At 42.2% G+C, this 15,473-nt stretch overlaps 1 protein-coding gene across 2 annotated transcripts in view; it reads left to right on the forward strand.

The window, feature by feature from the left end:
* The window catches only part of LOC136437803 (ras-responsive element-binding protein 1-like), a 29,122-nt gene extending 20,518 nt beyond the window's left edge, over positions 1 to 8,604 (forward strand). For both annotated transcript variants that reach the window (XM_066432281.1, XM_066432282.1), the window contains exons 7-8: positions 428 to 4,978; positions 5,993 to 8,604. In XM_066432281.1, coding sequence (XP_066288378.1) covers positions 428 to 4,967 — 4,540 coding nt within the window. In that variant the 3' untranslated portion in view covers positions 4,968 to 4,978; positions 5,993 to 8,604. The remainder of the gene's footprint in view (positions 1 to 427; positions 4,979 to 5,992) is intronic.
* The last annotated feature ends 6,869 nt before the right edge of the window (positions 8,605 to 15,473 follow it).

Raw genomic sequence — 15,473 nt, forward strand, 5'->3', positions numbered from 1 at the left:
ATGAAAAAAAGCAATATCTATTGTTTTAGTATCATAAACTTGCACTCAAGATGGTCTGCTCTCAGGTATGGATAAATGAAATATTGTGTTGCCTTGCTTCACTAACTAGTTTTGAAGGTTTTATCAGTAGGTTGTGAGTATTGTGAAGAAAGTGTCGCTGATGTTCATGGAAGACCTCACCAACTTGATTTGTTGGTTCTTGGACTTTAAACTGAAATATCAATAAAGTTTGATGAGAAGGTTTGTACTTTGATATACACAGTTAGAGCAAGTGCATCTAGTCAGACAAAAGTTATTGTCCAAGTTTTCAACTTTTGCTAGATTTTACACTGAAATAGCCAAGATCCTTAGAAATTAATCAATGTGATCTCAGAGACTGACAAAATTATATGACACTTACATTACATTCATTCTTTCCTTGTTCCAGGTGCAACCTGTGCCATTGTGCCTTCCGCAATCATAGAGGCCTTTCCAAGCACAAAGCGATGGTCCACAAGCCCAAGCTCAAACCATCCTCCTCCTCATCTCGATCCTCCTCCCCATCCATCAACGCTAACAAGCAAGCCATCATGGGCTTCCAGGAGCTGGGCTTCACGGCCTTCTCCAGCCGCAAGTTCCCTCTCATCGTCAAGACTTGGTGTGAAAACAATGAACACAAGTGCAACAGCGCTTTACCAAAGTTTGTCTGTCAGGAATGCGGAAAGTCCTTCCCCCTTCCTAAAGCCTTACTCCTCCACAGGAAAGAACACAATGAAAGTGGTGTGAAGAAAGAAGAAGTTACCGATGATGAGAATGACAAGTCCGCCTTTCTGAAGTCGCTAAATCTCTGCCCCCAGGGTAGTAGGGCTCCTCCCAAAGACGAACACATCCCCTTAGATTTCTTTACGAAGGTGAGGGACTCTGAAGTCGTGTTCCCGGTCCCGACCAATGGGCTGCGACACAACACCGTGCCTTTGTCCAAGCTGGTGCCCATTCTTCCCAAGCTGGAGCCGGGGGCGGGCGTGGCGTCCCCCATGAACAGGACCACACCCAGTGCGACGGCAGACTTCGCTGACGTCCAGCAGATGCTGAAGGTTGCTGCTGACGCCACCATGCTCACCGCCCAACCAGACGCCTCCGCCAAGACCAACCTCAAACCACTCCCTCCGCTGTACCGTATCCCAGTAACCCCTCCCCACGCTTCACCCGTGGTGCTCCGTAAACAACCCCCGCCTCCTCCCCTGAAGTATATACCAAATGCGGGTAGCCAAATGAAAGGAACAGTGCCTGTAAAGATAAGACCCATCCTGCCAAAGCCTACACAGACCTCACACACTAACAGCAATAACGTGGAAACGATGGATGAGAATATTGAAGAAAGTCAACCGCAGTCAGATTCTGACAAGGAAGAGTTACCCGAGGCCGAGGATGTATCTCACGCTAAAAAGGGAGACATGTACGTGTGCGAATACTGCAGTGAGAAATTTCCCCTTGCCCGTGCCTACAAGAGCCATGTAAGGACCCATCTGGGTCTGGCTCCGTACCAATGCAGGCAGTGTAACTACGCAAGCCCAGACAAAAGCACCTTGGTTCGACACCTGCGTACCCACAACGGTGAGCGCCCGTTCCAGTGCCTTCTGTGCCAGTATGCCTTCACGACCAAAGCTAACTGCGAGCGTCACGTCCGGAAGAAGCACAATAGATTTACCAAGGAGGACATTGAAGAAGTGATCACCTACAACCAGTTTGTAAAGGACCCTCCAATCGGAAGTGCCGAAACGTTTGGCTCTCCCGACACCATCTGTAAGTACTGCGGCAAGGACTTCCGCTTCTTCCGCGCCCTCCAACACCACCTGCGCTCCCACAGCAGCTGCCGCAAGAAGCCGTATCAGTGCCGCTTGTGCGAGAACGGCTTCTCCACCAAAAACAACTGCATCCGCCACATCCTGAAACGCCACGAAAACATCAACCAGAAGAAGATGGACACCTACGTCAAGTTCCAGATGCAACTGAAAACAGAATCGGATGATGGGGAACAGATTTATGATCATGACAGCGTAGCACCCCAGTCTTTAGAACTTATCATCAAGCAAGAACCTTTGGATTATGCGCTGGACAGTGCTGAAGGTCTCTCTGATCAACCATTAGACTTCAGCATGAAGAGTGGAAGGAGTACGGACAGCAGCCACTTGGCCTCCCCCGTCTCCCTAGTCATCGATGCTGGAAACTTCGAACAACCGTTAGACCTGAGCTTCAAGTCTACTGACGACTCTAGGAGTGAGTCGAGCCTCTCGCAGTCCGCCAGTGAAAGCGCACCGACAAACACGAGGAAGTACCGCTTCAAGGCGGAATACCACAAGTACTACAGCACCGACTGCGACCAGCTGGTCTGCCCCATGTGCCCCATGAAGTTCAGCCGAGGGGGGCGGTTGGAGGAACACATCCGGTCCCACACCAAGGAACGACCGTTCAAGTGTCCCCATTGTCCGTCCGCCTTCACCATCAAGTCCAACCTGGATCGCCACCTGAAGAATCATGGTGTAACTCATCCTTCACGAGGGCGAGGGGGGAATACAAGAGGAGGAAGTACACGAGGGGGGAGTACACGATGCGCAAAAGGAACAGGGAAGGGCCGTGGTGGTGCTGTGGGTGGAGGTAGCAGTGGACGAGGTAGAGGAGGAAGGGGTAGGGGAGGAAGGGGTAGGGGCAGGAAACCCTCTTTTGTGTCTACCATCCTGACTAGGGCCCGTCGATTCATCCCTATTGCTCCCAAACCTATAAGTGTGACGTTGACTGTTGCCAATCCTACGGATGAGCCAGCCGATGAGAAACCTTCCCTTAACCACAGTATGGCCTCAGACTCCAGTGGGGAATTCGCAAGTGTGCAGAACATGCTTGCTGCCACCAACCCTGACAACTTTCAGACATTCCTTCACTCCCCCTCCCCAGGGTTGGACTGTGACATAGATGTTCAGAACGATCCGGGAAACGAGGACGCAGAAGAGATGGATGTCAGCGCAGGCGAGCAGGATGTTTCCAACGACGAGATCCAGGGGCTGAAGAAGAGTTCGTACTCCTCTTCCCCAAACCGCGTCTCCTGCCCCCACTGCCCGCGGACATTCCCGTGGGAGAGCTCGCTCCGCAGGCATCTCCTGACGCACACGGGACAGAAGCCGTACAAATGCCCCAAATGTCCGATGAAGTTCTCCACAAAATCCAACCGTGAGCGCCACCTCCTGCGTAAGCACAACGGCAAGGAGAAGGTGGTGCCAAAAACTGAAGGTTCCTCCTACCAATGTCGCCTTTGTGAGTGCAGCGTCTTCACTACCAAGTCCAACCTGCATCGGCACTACGTAGTTAAACACCCCGACACCGACCTGTCAACATTTCCCTGGGATAAGACAGAATCCGAGCAAGATGAATCGGAAGAGTCTGCTGCAGAACAGCCACCAGAAGTGCCCCCTAAGGACTCCATGGAATCATCCCTCGACAACAGCCTTTGTCTAAAGGATGGAGACGGACTCCTAGCTTTCCACCAAAAGTTGTCTGCCAGCACGTCAGAGGCTCTAGCCAAGGCTGCCGAGATCTGCGACCAAATCAGCTGTGATATCCCAGAAGAAGGGAAGCTTGTCATTGTCGAGAAAGAAGATGAGCCGCCAAAGGCGGTAAAGAAGAGAAAGAGAGCTGAAACAGAGTCAGCAGCAACAGCAGCGTTGGCATCAGCATCTACAAGTAGTGAGAAAGCTTCTCCCAAACAGGGAAAGAAGAATGGCAAAGAAGGCAAACAAGAAGATGAAGCGCAGTCAGCTAAGAAGGTGAAGAGGACGGAGGTGAAGTGTAAGGTGTGTGGGAAGGAGTTCCAGTTCATGATGACGCTGACGCGGCACATGAGGGTGCACAACCTGGACCACCCCTTCCACTGCTCCATCTGTGATGCCGCCTTCACGACCAAGTTCAACTGCCAGAGGCACGTCGGTCGGGTGCACAACGTTGAACACGAGAACACAGAAACGATGGTGGTGGAGAGACAGGAAGAGGCAGTGCCCGATGCAGAATCAGAAGCTGACCTTGACCCTGATTCTCAGCATGCTGCAACAAACCTGGTAGAAGATAGCGATGAGTCCTTTCCACCTGATGCTCCACAGAAGCCACAAGGTAGCTCAAAAAAGTGGAGCCAAAGTCCGTCACCTGTTGAAATCGATTCTCTCAGTGCCAAGTTTGAAAGTGACGAGGTCACGTCAAACGACGGCAGCGTGGATATGTCAAACAATCCCACGACCAAGAGGAAGCAGCAGTGCAAGATTTGCGAGAAGCGGTTCTGGTCGGCGCAAGATCTGAGGCGGCACATGCGGTCACACACCGGAGAGCGGCCCTTCCGATGTTCCGGGTGCGAACGCACCTTCTCGTTGAAGCACAGCCTGGTGCGCCACCAGCGAGCCTGCACCGGCCTAACAGAAAACACCCAGAGCCCCGGCAGAGAGCGGACTGCCTTGGACGCTATGGAGTCTGCTATAACAGAGTTCTTCTCGCCAACTGACGATGGGCTGGGTGATTTTGGCCACGACAGCTATAGCGACAGCGCCAGCAACTCCTTTTCCGTACAAGACTTCTCGCTGAAGTCCACCAGTGAACCAATCACCATCGACGGCTTGGAGCTCGACCCTTCCATCATGATCGTGCAACCGGAGGATCCGCCCAACGACACCTTTGACCTTGGGGAGATGGATGAAGGTCGTCTGGAGGACAGGAGACACCCGTGGGACACAGACTCCGATAACGGCTTGGACACCGCCCACAACGTGTACCTGGTCACGCCGAGGGACAGTAAGGACATCCTTGGGTCGGCAGCGCCCGACAGCGATACTCTGCCCAGCTCTACGCTAGGCTCTGATATCATCCAGAACCTCCTGGGGATCCAGGACTCGTCTGTGATCGACCAGATGCTGGACTCTGCCGACTCTGCTGCTAGACTCCTGGGGGTGGAGTAGTGAACAACCAGGTAGGAGAACGTTCCACTTGTTATGGTGCTTTTTCTTCTAGAAATGCTCCATAATTCTTGTATAACATTTGCTTATCTCTCTTACTTAGAGTTTCAAATGTTGGGTTTGAATGACTGTCACTTCTTGCTTCTTTTGTTGTCTAACTTTTTTTAACCAGATGCATGTGTCCTACACTCCCATGATGTGAATCTTTAGTGTAAGCACTTGTAAGCTTATTTCAGGTGAAGTTTTTTCCCAACATCTCTTACTGCTGATGGAAACTATGATAATGGTTCATTTGTTAAACATCCAAAATCATATCTCAGTGCAAAAATGCCCAAACTACATGATACTTCATTTGGAGTCTGCTATAGCTATTTTTCGTCATTAAAGGCAACCTAAGCAATATTAGGGCGCTGAAAGTCATTTGTTCAAAATCTTTTTTTTTTCTGATTTCTATCCATAGTAAGTTTATATAAAATGTGATGTCGTTGTGTGGTGGGAACTCATTGAAAATCTGAGCACTTGCAGGCCAACCATCATTTCAAATCTTCCGAACATGCACGATTCTGACCGATAAGTCCCGAACGCATCCGAGAAAATAATCATGTGGTCATGGCTCAATGTTCTTGGGCATTGTGACGTCATGCGGCTGGAAGTTACCGAAAATTGTCGACAGAAAACGGTTACGGCTGGATTCTGGGCTGATTTTGGGGGGGACCCAATAAATAAAATACTCCTTTTGTGGCTTGCTTCTGTGCTATTTTTAAACGCCCAAAGTCTGAAATAATGATGCAGATGTGGTAATATGGGGAAGCAAATGTCAATTTCTACCTCACAAAACAGAATTGTTTTCCCCAGAATATTTCAAGTTTTACCCCCTGAAATCGCTTAGGGCACCTTTAAAACGAAGATTTATGCGGGTGAACAAATCGCTTGCCACTTAGTTACCTGCTTGTAGGACGTAGAAATGTTTATCTTTTGTGTTTTTGTGACTGTTTACTTCATTGTGTTGCTCTTGCCTTTCTGTACAGGACAGACCTGGTGCGATGTACAACCCTGTAGTGCTTAAGGATGGAGGGCTGCTCATGTAGGAGACAACATCAAATAGCAATTCCTGATTATGCTGCCAATGGAACAAGTTATCAACATTAATCATTCTTGTTCTCTCTTTATATTAGACATATTAGTCATCTCTGGATATTATGTACATAATACGATTTGGTGTGGGATAATTCTTAAAAGGTTAAGGTTGTTGATAAGGTGATATTAGTTATATATTCTTGAGACTAAAATGATATTTAGTTATGGACTTGTGAAGAATTGGTGTATAGCGCAATACCATGAATGATTGTTTTCTTGGTTTACAGGAAACGTTTTTCTATAGAAGAAAGTGTGTTGTTCATTTTATTATCCTAAACAGATAAAATGTAATATTTGTGATTCTTTTTTGGGTTAACATCTGTTAGTATTTTGTATGATAAAATCAACATATATATACCAATGAAAAAACATTTTAAGGATCCTTCATAGTAGCAGGATTTTTTAACCAGCACAAATTTCTGCAAATTATATTCAGAAAGGATACAAAGGTTGGTGCTGCTTCTGGTGTTGGGGCTTTCATTCATTGTGGTTAAAATTATGTGGTTTTGTTTCAGCCAATTGTTATGGTATTTCATTACAAAAATCCACCTTTCCCTGAAGTTTTTTTAGAGTTGTACAAAAAATATAGGGGTTCTGCTATGCAAGGTGTTTATGAATGTTCCTTATATATCAAACCAGAGTTGTAAACAGATGGGAACAGGCTTGGTGCTATCCTGTTAGGAAGACGGTAGAAGTTTCATAGTGTGAGAAAAAGAAAAAGAAACAGCACTTACCAATGAATAGAGAATTATAAATGAAACTTGTTTCTAAGCAATTATACAAGCAAACCGCTGTGCCTCTGTCTAGCAACTTATGGTCATGACAATGCAAATATAATGTACACACTGAAAACGGCAGTGTAGCTGGTTTTTAAATGGAAACGGATATAGTGTTTCTGTATGTAGACCATTCCATTGTGTGGCATGTGGACGTGTGCTGACAGTCAAGTTTTTGTAAACATTGGAAAATTCCAATCGTTCTGTAAATAATGCTACCCAAAAGCTGCCTCCCTGTTTTTGAATACCTAGATTCTGTCATATTTGCTCAGATATGTATATAGTATGTTATGTTGGGTTGAATATTAGGTGGTTGTGGAATAGGATTTTCTCCCATTTGTGTATTTTTCGAATTCTCTGGAATTTTAAAACTTTGTATGGAAACACTGCCAGTGATGAAGTCTTACAATTTTTACTATGTATATCTTGCTCCACAATGGCTCCACTTGTTTAAAACTACAAAGATTTCTTGAAGACTTAGTCATAAACGAGAAAGGTGACTGATAAAGCCACACATCAATGAATAGATTCTTCTTAAGTTCAAAAAATTTATAAATATGTTTGGTAAAGAAACTTGGTAAGGAATCCTCAAAAGCTGAAAAGTTGGTTTGAAAATGTGTTATTTGAGCTAGATATAGCCAGAATGGAAGTAGATGTATCAAGCCTCACCAGGCTAAGGGCTCATGCATACACTAAACCTGTTGTGCCTACAGAAATAAGACCAACATTTGATTATTCAGTTTTTTTTGTCTGACTCCTGCTTGAAATGGATGTTGTAACTTGTAAAAAAGTGTGATTTTGAGCTAGCTGCCTTCATAATATACATTATGCAATTATTGCACTTTGGTTGACCATAAGGTGAAATGAGGTCACATGCACTTACTACAGGCATGTCATAACTACAATAAGCTGGTTCATTGTTTGACTTGCACATGCAAAAGGTCAAAGGTGAAGTCCCTAACAGATCTAGACATGTTTTGTTTTTGTGTCAGAAGCCTTCAACTTTGACATATGACCAACTCTGCATAACACATGTGCAGTTCAAACCATGAGCTAGCTTATTGCCCATACCTCAAGAGGGAAACGCCAGAAAATAGCATGTAGAATATTACACTGTGTGATGTCTACATTAACAATGATACTTACAAACTTGCAATAATCTATATTTCAACTATGGAATACAAGAGTGGATGAAACCACATATGCAAAGACGTCTATGAACTTGGTGCCTTATGGAATATACTATTTGCTTGTGTTTAACTTTTGTCTCTGGACTATTCCATAATCTTTAATCGTGGAACTTTAAAACGCCCAAGAAAAAAGACTCTTGTAACTGGGAATTTTTAGCAGAGCTTGTGTACAAAAAGACTTTGTTGGAAATATTGATTTAAAAAAAATGGATTATTTGGTTCCAGAAATACATCTTCTACCCCTCACAGAACGTTTTTGGAACAGTCTGCAGCACTTAAGGTCTCATACACTTTTAGCCACTTTGTTTATAAAATACATTGAAATGTTTTTGGAGATAGGAGTGATAAGGTCATAGCAAAGTTATTCTAGTGTTACAAGAATTCCAATGTCGGTGACATGTTAAGGAATTATCAATATCACATTTGCAATATTAAATGCATTCAGTTTGATGAGTTTAAACTACAATTTCCTTTTTTCTTGATAGAGATGTACATTTTACTGAAAGGGATCAATAAACTATTTCTTTTCTGATTGGATTACTGGTCTGATCTATTCCTTAAGCTAGTCTGTGAATTTTTTATTATAATAGAATGCTTATTTGCAAGTTCATACCCGAAGGCTAATTGCAAGTACATAGTGAAAGCCCAAGAGACATACAATTAACAATGGACGTTGGCGTTGTAACAAGCTAAGGAACTACTCAAAATACTAAGTGTTGTCTAGGCAAGTTGGGTTTGACTTCTTTTTTTAAAGCAGCGGAAGACGAAAGTCCCCTCTTTTTCTATAGTTTGCGAGGAAAGTTGCTTTCTGTTCGTCCGTGAATGTGGAAAACTTGGGGTAGGTTATGATGACTCATAGCCGCCTAAGCCGAGGTCGTAGCTCCAAGCAGATGTTGGGGGAGGCTAAACCGTTACGTTTTCTTAGCTGCTCCTTTTCTGTGACAAAGTTAAGGGGGCAATTTGATACAGAAAAGGGCAGCTAGGAAAACGTAACGGTTTAGCCTCCCCCAACATCTGCTTGTAGATTACACGTGAGCTCGGTAACTGAATCCAACCCCCGAGTGCGTTGATATGGACGATAGAGCATCTCGGTACCGAGGAGATCCCTGACATTCATGACGGATTGGTACCAGTCTGTTCTGAGTACAACACAACTCTCTGGTGACACTAAGTAAAGTAGTCTAATTTAAAAACATTCCATCTTTGATACGCTGATGAAGGTTAGACATCCAGGTAGTAAGATACGCCCCCCCCCCAAATATCCAGTTGCTTGAGTAACTTTTTTTGGCGCATTCCATCTTTTTTTCTTAGTTCACTTTAGCGGATGACGTCTGCAGAGAACTCCAAAATTGATTTGAGCGCACGCAAGGAAAGATTAAAAAGATAAGATTCTTAAATCTATAAATCAAGTGATGACAAAGATTGTGAAAAATCATTTAACACGCAGAACATGTTATCACATGATCGTCCATTACTTTTTCATCAGGGGGGAGGTTGACCGTATGTACGTATGTCCTTGTGTATCATTTTGTGGTCTGGTGTCCAAATGTTTATTATATTTAAGCGGATGAACAGTTTGACTAAATAAATAGGCCAAAGGTGCCACACGCACAGGAAATCGGACAAGGTCTCCAAGCAGACGTTGGGGTGAGAGATCGTTATGTTCTCCGACTGACGGTCGGGCTTTACTGACTGTCCCTGACCCTACTGATAAACAGATGAATAGTTACGTAAAAGGCCAAAGCTGTTAAGAGAATACAAAAGATATCCAAATATATCCGTAACCTACTTTTACGTAGAACATATAATGTATACATGACTAGTGCAGGTGTCGCTTTTACTGTCTGATATGCGGCTACATGAGCTCCTCGTGCGGCGCCTAAAACCGGTCCTTTTAATGTCAACTAGTGTCTAAAAGGTCATTCTGTATGTATGTAAAGCTGTCTGGACCTATTTAAAAGAGTATCTACCGGTTTTAAGAGTAGTTTCTAGTGTATATTAACATCTTACATGTCGGGACTACTTACCCTATCAGAGCCTAATCTGCAGCACCGCTCACGGCCTCCTCCAGAAAGTGGCTAAAACGACCGTCAAATTGCCAAATTTCCGTCTTTTCGGGAATGGGGAAATCGTGAAAGGATCGCAAAGGGGTTTGAATCTTTACGCTTATTTGACTTGTTTTCTAGAACGCAAATGTTTAAAATCAAGAATGACAACATTAAAGACATTTCACGAACAAAATCACCGGGGATACTAGGGCATAAATGACACGTTTCCTTTACGATTCTAACAAGAGACGTGGTCGAGTGTTCATGTACGTTGAAGTTCTGAAGGGCTATCGCATCCAGACTTTATAAATATTTTGTGGAAGAGAAACTTTGAACAAATTCAACGATCTATTTCTGCCTAATTTCTGCCTATTTATTCATTAAGATATCTTTTTTTTTTCAATTCAAAATGCTGTACGGTATGGGTAACGTGTGAATGCAATATAGCCCTTGGCGCTAGAGGAGCAGTCTGGTAGACTCTTGGCTAAAATAACAAGACTTAGTGTATGCATTTAGCTTGTTACACCGTCTTCTGAAACAATATAGCCTATCTCATGGTGAAATAAAACTGATGGCGGATTTAGTGCGCATTATACTACGTTCTGGGTATCAAGTACTTAGTATTTTTATAAGATTTTTTCTGTGCGCGTTCGTATCAATTATTAGGTCAGAGCAGAGTTGCATTCTGTGGAAGTGAATTTGCATTGAGAGGTAGTATAAACGATTTGAATCCTATATACTTTTCGCATTGACACCAAGAGCGAGTTGGATCAATCATCTTCACATAGACTTTATCTTCATCTTCATTATCTATCCGTTTTTTACCCACCTCTTTTGGGTTTTGGTGTGTTTGAAATAATTATTCTTACAATAGTCACTGGAGGCTTCAAAGTATCAATATTCATTAGAATAAGCAATAAAAACATAGAAATAACGTATTTCTATGATCTTACAACTGTAAAATGAATTCCCATGAGCTTCATACGGTGTAAATATATCTGTCATTATTTCGTATGGAAACTTGAATATGAGTACTTTGGAAAAAATTCTGTAAAGAAAAATCTTCATAATTTACCAGAATTATAATAGATGTATTCAACCTTAATGACGATCACCTGTGTTACAGAAGCTCATCAACATAATTTACCCAAATGTGTCTGGACCACAAGTGAAAATACATCCTGGGGAAGTAGTGTATCTTAAATTGTTTGGCACGAATCATAGTGTAGAGTGACAAGTCAGTCTGTACTAGTGTCCTAACGGAAAACTTTCATAAGTAGATCATGTGCATATCTAAAGGATTACAATAAGTCAGTGAGAGAATGTGTTACATTAATGAATAGATAAATATATTTTGTATCTTATTGCAAGTAGAGTTATCCGTTCTGCTATTATTGTTAGAAACCTCGCAAGGTGGCCATGCTTTGTATGCATCTGTGATCAACGTGTGTGTATTCAGTAGACTTTTGGATGTTGAGGTGTTTGTCACAAATAACAAAATGTTTAATGTTAACTGAAATAAGGTTTGTTTCTATATCGTAAGTGATAGTGTGAATGCATATGAGCACGAGAGAGTTCATTTCAATGTACACTTTGGACGTTGTTCCTTTGTCAGATTTCTGGCAGTAGCTAGCATGAGATTCAGTAGATGTGCTTTTATTACCTTATTTTCTTGTTTATGTCTAAAGTATTACATAAAGAATACTTTTCTTTGAACTTTTTCTTTGTTTTTGCTTAAATGTCTTTATGTATCCTCACGTCAGCTACTGGGCCTCCGGATTTTGCCTACGATCAAATTGACTGATAGATGTCCTGACCAGTCTTCATAGATTCTCAATAAGTCAATTATTACATTCAGATTAATTACGCTCACCTGTGAAACAGGTGTTCATGAACATAATTTACCCAAATGGCCTTTTTGGTGTCCAAACCACGAACGAAAGATGCTTGCTCTTAAGGTAGTGTAAAGATTTGCGGGGGGTAGGTGGGGCTGGGGAAACCAAACATGGGTTTGCAATAACAAATTAGAATTTGCATACAATATTAAACATTGTATTGAGGGGAGGGCAAGAAGAGTCTGGGAAATTGTGGGAAAATAAACTTAAAACGACGAAATGTTACAATATTTATGTTTTTCAGTGTAATTCTGACATCGTGTTACGTAACGTCTTGCGACACAGCCTGGCGTGGCCAGACCGGCCTAAGGGGCACCACGGAGGGCCCTAGTTTTTTTGAGACACTAAGTTCCCGGACAGAGAACTAGTGATCTCCTAAGCCATAGGACAGCTCAGCTCAGCCGTCCAAGGCTCGCACATGCCAGCCCACTTGGGATGGCATCTTCTCCCAAAACGGGGAGGCTGTCGTTGTATGGAACAACATAACTCGTAATTATCTTGCCTAAAGCCCAGAGTAGCTCTGTAGAATTTTCATTTGTGGTCCAACAACTGTTAACATTTGAAAAGGTACGTTTAATTCCTCCCCAATATACGGGTTAATTTATATATATTTGGACATCTTTGGAATGAAGAATAGATACAATGTTTTCACCTATAACAATCATGCCTGTTGTTGTCTTGCTCCGATATATCATTTAATCTAGAGCAGACATAGTCATTTGGGTAAATTATGATAATACGCCTTAATGGCATGTTGGTTTGGGGTGAACTCACCTCAGTTTTAGTTGGTTCTGGCGGGTTACACAGGGCCATACTTCAAGCTTTTAAGTCACGGCTCAGTCGCGAATTTCGGCTTTTGGGGAATATCGAATGGTCGGCAAACGAGAAAGGCTCGCGAGGGGTTTCAATATTTTGTTTTTATAATGAATATACTGGATTTATCCACCATAAACAAATGCTTTTTGATAAAACCAATTGAAGCGTTTTTTCTGTTTACGTTCACTTCAAGAAACCTGAAACATAGCTAGTTATAAACTGTGACCCATTTCAGACGTTATGCGAAACACTTTTGTGAATAATGTATCGTCTTTTAATATTTTTCACCCATTTTATTTGCCTCAAATTGTCTTCAGCCCCGGACACTTGACAGGTGTGCAGCACTTTCTTCACCAGTCGCTAGGTGCCGTCTCTATTAACGCAATCTGGCTCAAATTGTTTCTATAACTTACTAATAGATACGCAGTTTTCAACGGCTGATGATCTTATCGATCGGCTTTTTAAGAAAAGGACGATGTTCAGCTCAGCAAGAAGTAACGGATTCATTTGTTTATCTTCATTGAACCTAGGAGCATCTACTTCGTTACTGAAAGTAAGCTCACACTCTTTTAAATCTTCTAAACCTCTATCAAAGATGTTCAATGTTATTCCAAAGAGGTTTATATCAATGTATCCTGCAGTTCCTATTTGTTCCGTTGGTCGGCGTCCTTGACACGTAGCGATGAGGCACTTGAAAGACCACAACCAATCGAAGCATGTTGCAGTTCTTGTTTGTTCCGTTGAGGGGCGCCATTGCCAGGCAACTACTGTATTACATGTAATATAACAGTACTTGAGGCCATCGAGTTGTTGCTTCATCCCGAGGGAATGACGTCTTGTTTGGAGTGTCTATGTGTTCCTTACTTAGGGTTACCAAGCCCTGAGGGTAAAAGGGATGAAGTCTGCTATATCTGATTGCCTTGTGCCTAAGTGTCCAGACTTCAATATTTTTTTAAATTCTTGAGTTTCAAAATAATGCTGACTTTATAGTCGATAGTCAGGTAAGTTGTTTTGTATAATTGTTGTTAGGGGTAGCTGGCAATTCTCACTGTACTTATTAAGTACATGTATAAACTGTTTGGTCCTTTTGTGTCATATTCTAGTTACTCCAAGTCAATCAACCAATCATTCAATCAAGTAATCATTCAATCAATCATTCATTCAGTCAATCAATCTTCCATTTAATTTAGAAGGCTCCAAATTGTCTATGCATCTCAAAGACAATTAATCTCCAAGCAGTTATGTTAATTTAATCAGGTAAATCATATTGTGCAAAAACAAACCTAACATACAGAGCTGGATCCTTACCTCTGCTTGGAGATTAAAAGATCATTACTAAGGAAAAAGACAACCAGTCCTGTTTGTCTGATATAGTTTATTGGAGTCTTGCTGCTCCTCAGTGTCAAACTTGTGGAAAAGAAAAATTTGTATGTTCCAATTTGGGACATGTGTGTCCATATACATGTATACTGCATATACAAGTGTCCTCCAATCTTGAACAAACTTTGCATATCTACACGTGCAAAGTTGACAAAACCCTGTTTACTCTTTACAATGGAACAGATATTGAAGTAAATACAATCAAAAAGAAGTTATACTATTTTCAACATATTGTTTTGTGAATTAATATTTTCTAATAGCCTAATAGTAAAGAAATCATTAAATCAATTCTGAGCTTACTGGTGTTCAATATCAATGTTTTAGATTCAACTCTTTGTGTCTGTAACTTTTTGTCAGTGACTACTGAGTACTGCTTCATACATGTACATGTTAGGGATGTGATTGTGTTAAGCACACACTGTGATCACAAGGAAATATGTTATTTCGAGTGTATTACAATCCAAGTCTCGACCAGTGTTTACCCCTTTTCTCCAGGGACTTAGGTGTTACTCTGTCATCACCGTTACCGGTAACATATGCTCACCTTTTGCTGTGATTTGGCCAAACTCTAATCATTTTCACATTAGACTAATTTTGCTCCTTGTTCCATATGACAGAAATGAAAGCCATCAGTTTCCATCATTTGAGTGAAGGACGACGGGGAAAACCCTGGTGTCACTATCCAAGCCATCTCATCAAGTTGACAAAAAAACCCAGACCTTTTTAGATTTACAGTAGTTTTTCGAGAAAGAATTACGAATTGTACAGGGATGTCATTGCTGTGTATACATTTTTCCTTGGTTCATGTGCCATGTTACATACACAACAACTGAATAATATTACACCAGACTGAAAAGGAAATTGTTTGGGTTTCTGCATGACCATACAGTTGTGTCACCACCAGGTACATTGTAACTGTGAGAGTACTGACAACAGTGGGTGCACTAGCAGTGCTGTTACATCTAGTACATTGTGTTTTATATCATACATATTCATGGTGACATCATTAACACCTTTCTCCAGCAGTAGACAAGGCAATACTACAGTAAACTCTGATATTTGTCTTAACTCAGGGAACCCACCAGTGTCTACTGAGTTGTACATTTGTTCATATGAATTCCCATATCATCACGATTATTTATGTAGTCTGTGGCCATGCTATAACACACAGATACCACAGTAGCAACCAAGTCATAAAGTCCCAAGTCACCTAGTTTTTCTAGAGATGTGACAGTTGAAATGTTGTCATACAGTTCATTGTAACATT

This window comes from Branchiostoma lanceolatum, chromosome 7 (genome assembly GCF_035083965.1).
Source record: "Branchiostoma lanceolatum isolate klBraLanc5 chromosome 7, klBraLanc5.hap2, whole genome shotgun sequence".
NCBI classification, from domain to species: domain Eukaryota; kingdom Metazoa; phylum Chordata; class Leptocardii; order Amphioxiformes; family Branchiostomatidae; genus Branchiostoma; species Branchiostoma lanceolatum.